The sequence below is a fragment of the Betta splendens genome, chromosome 4 (genome assembly GCF_900634795.4).
Source record: "Betta splendens chromosome 4, fBetSpl5.4, whole genome shotgun sequence".
Classification (NCBI taxonomy): Eukaryota; Metazoa; Chordata; class Actinopteri; order Anabantiformes; family Osphronemidae; genus Betta; species Betta splendens.
The window spans coordinates 7933373-7935872 of NC_040884.2; the positions used below are offsets into that span (position 1 = coordinate 7933373).

Consider the following 2500-nt stretch of genomic DNA (forward strand, 5'->3'; position numbering starts at 1 on the left):
AAAAAAAACAACAACGCGAACGAGCCCGAAGCCGCACGCTTTTCTCCTGCGCGACCGGGAGAAAGTGCCGCGTCCTTGAAATCCGAAGTTGAAAGAGAGGGAGAGTTGGGAGAGTTTGCTTGACGGCGAAATAATTCCTGCTTCGCGCACTCCATCACGGTAAGTGGCGACCGGTGCTGCGCGAGCCGGCAAGCGATCACGGCTCCATTGCGCTAAATTGATTTAATTGCTTCTTTGATTGCCCCGTGTTCGCTTTGTGCGAGCTAATTTCACCCGAAGTGAGCGAACTTTTGCGCTCCTGCTGGAAAACACTGCAACGCACGAAAACACGTGTAAATAAAATATTGTTCCGAGGCGCGCGACGCAAGACTTTTAGACGTGTTCAAAGGTCTTTGGGGTCTTGACTTTTCAATTCAACGCGCATATTTTTAACTTGAGCAAATACCGATTCTTTTTCCGGTTTATTTTCAACAGACGTTTTGGTTTTACTGTATTTACGATCACTGAGGTCAATGAAGAAGCGTTTTACTTTTAATATTCAGGATACGCCAAAGTTTTACTGTTTTGCTTAATCTTTACTTAGAAAATAAAAAAATGTCAAAGTCGTTTAAATATTTGCTCAGTTTTTGAGAGAAAACCACGTATCAACAAATGTAATTAATCCTGTAATGTTTTGTGTAATTGTTTACCGGTACAAAACTGAAATGTTAAACTTTTTTTCCACAGACGTTTAAACTTAGAAACACCACCTACAATTTTATTTGATATGGTACAATATGAATGATTTGGAATTTATCGATTTACTGAGATAATTAAATCTTTACAGGAGAAAACCCGTTCTTTTCTCCTGTAACACTTGGGAGATTTTTTCCAAGTCTAATTACTTTCACCTCACTATTAACTGTACTTTTTGTGGGCTGTTTTATTGGCAATTTATTCCATCATAATTATTTATAAGTGCACTGCACTAGGCCTCCTCCAACTCTTTTTCTATTGAAAATACTCCAAAACTGTAATTATTAAAACACCTAGAGTTACAATGTGTGTTTCACAAAATAAAACTTTGTGAACAAACGAAGACCCTTTTCTATTTTCAGGACGGCTCGCTTAAATAATTCCTGTTCAGTAATGATGACGTGAAATGGTTGCTTTTGATTTTCTTGCCGTTTCCTGCCGTTGGGCTCCACCTCAGGACTCTCCTTTCCCTGCGTCTCTTCCCTGTCTTCAGGACCATTAACCGGAGGCAATGGACCTCCACCGCCCCTTCAAGATGGACAGCCCCTCCTACCTGCCAGCTCCCCTGGCCTCCCCCGCTCTGATGGTCCTCGCCTCCACCGCCGAGGCCGGCCGAGACGCCTCCGTCCCCTGCCAGGCGCCCAGGCCCTTCGGGGTCCCTGCCTCCGTGGAGAAGGAACTCCACCTCCCCTTCCCCTCCGCCTCCTACACCTTCACGTCCATGTATCAGCGTCAGGGCCCCATGTCCGGCACCTTTCCCTCCCGCGACTTCCCAGCTTCCCTGCTCCACCTGCATCCCCAGTTCACCCCACCCAACCTGGACTGCTCCACCCTGGGCATGCTCAACCACAGCGGGGTGGGCGCCTTCCGGCCGTTCTCCTCCCCGCAGGAGGAGAGGGAGTCGGGGGGGTACCAGTCGGCCTTCACCCCTGCCAAGAGGCTGAAAAGTTGCTTCCCGGAGGTGGAGGGGAAGGAGTTCGACTTTGGCTCCATGGGAGGCGTCCTCAAGGCCGGGGAGGACTCGGGGAGGAAGCTGTTCTCCATGTCCGGGTTGCTGTCCGACGGAGACGCTTCGTTGAGCCCCGAGGAGCGGAAGGAGCACAGTGAGTACCCGTAACCTCACAGGAGCAGAGGCCCGATGCACGTTGTGCTATGTGAACGTGCACAGGGTTCACGTACAGCCTTCACTCTTCTAATATCCCACATACAGCCAAATGTATGCAGCATTTAATGGGCACATCAGAGACCTTATTCACCCTGATACGTGGTACATATGAGATTTACATATCCATCTACATCTACAGCGGCTGCTGCTAAACACCACAAATTGAAAGGCGCCTTTGTGAGCAAAGACGCATGTGAAAATATTTTCCCTTTTGCACTCTGGCCTTTATCATGTGGTTGGGCAAAGTGTTTACAGTGGCTGGCTGTGACTGACTTTGACACAAATAAATTGACTAGTGTCACTTATTCAGCTTAGTGATCATTAGCCACACATGACCATTAGGCCTATTGGAAGTCAGACTTTTCTTGGCGGCTGGGGAACACAAATACATGGGTGCGTATGGAGAGTTGACACGGGAGAAGTGAGAGTTGGAACGAATGACACCCTGTCAGAGATAACGAGGTGGCAGAGATAGAGAGGAAAGGATGGAGGAGGATAGAGAAAAAGAGAGAGGGAAAGAGAGACGCGGCGATGCGCCTCAGCCTGAGCTCTCCGACGACAACCCTCAGCTCAATATGGCCACCCACACCAGCCGTCTGA

The 2500-nt window shown here is 48.4% G+C and overlaps 1 protein-coding gene across 4 annotated transcripts in view; it reads left to right on the top strand.

Moving 5' to 3' along the window:
* rnf220b (ring finger protein 220b) overlaps positions 1-2500 on the top strand; it is a 21893-nt gene that overhangs the window by 177 nt on the left and 19216 nt on the right. For all 4 annotated transcript variants that reach the window (XM_029148849.3, XM_029148850.3, XM_029148851.3 and 1 more), the window contains exons 1-2: positions 1-159; positions 1229-1838. The exon at positions 1-159 is cut by the window's left edge and continues 177 nt beyond it. In XM_029148849.3, coding sequence (XP_029004682.1) covers positions 1247-1838 — 592 coding nt within the window. In that variant the 5' untranslated portion in view covers positions 1-159; positions 1229-1246. The remainder of the gene's footprint in view (positions 160-1228; positions 1839-2500) is intronic.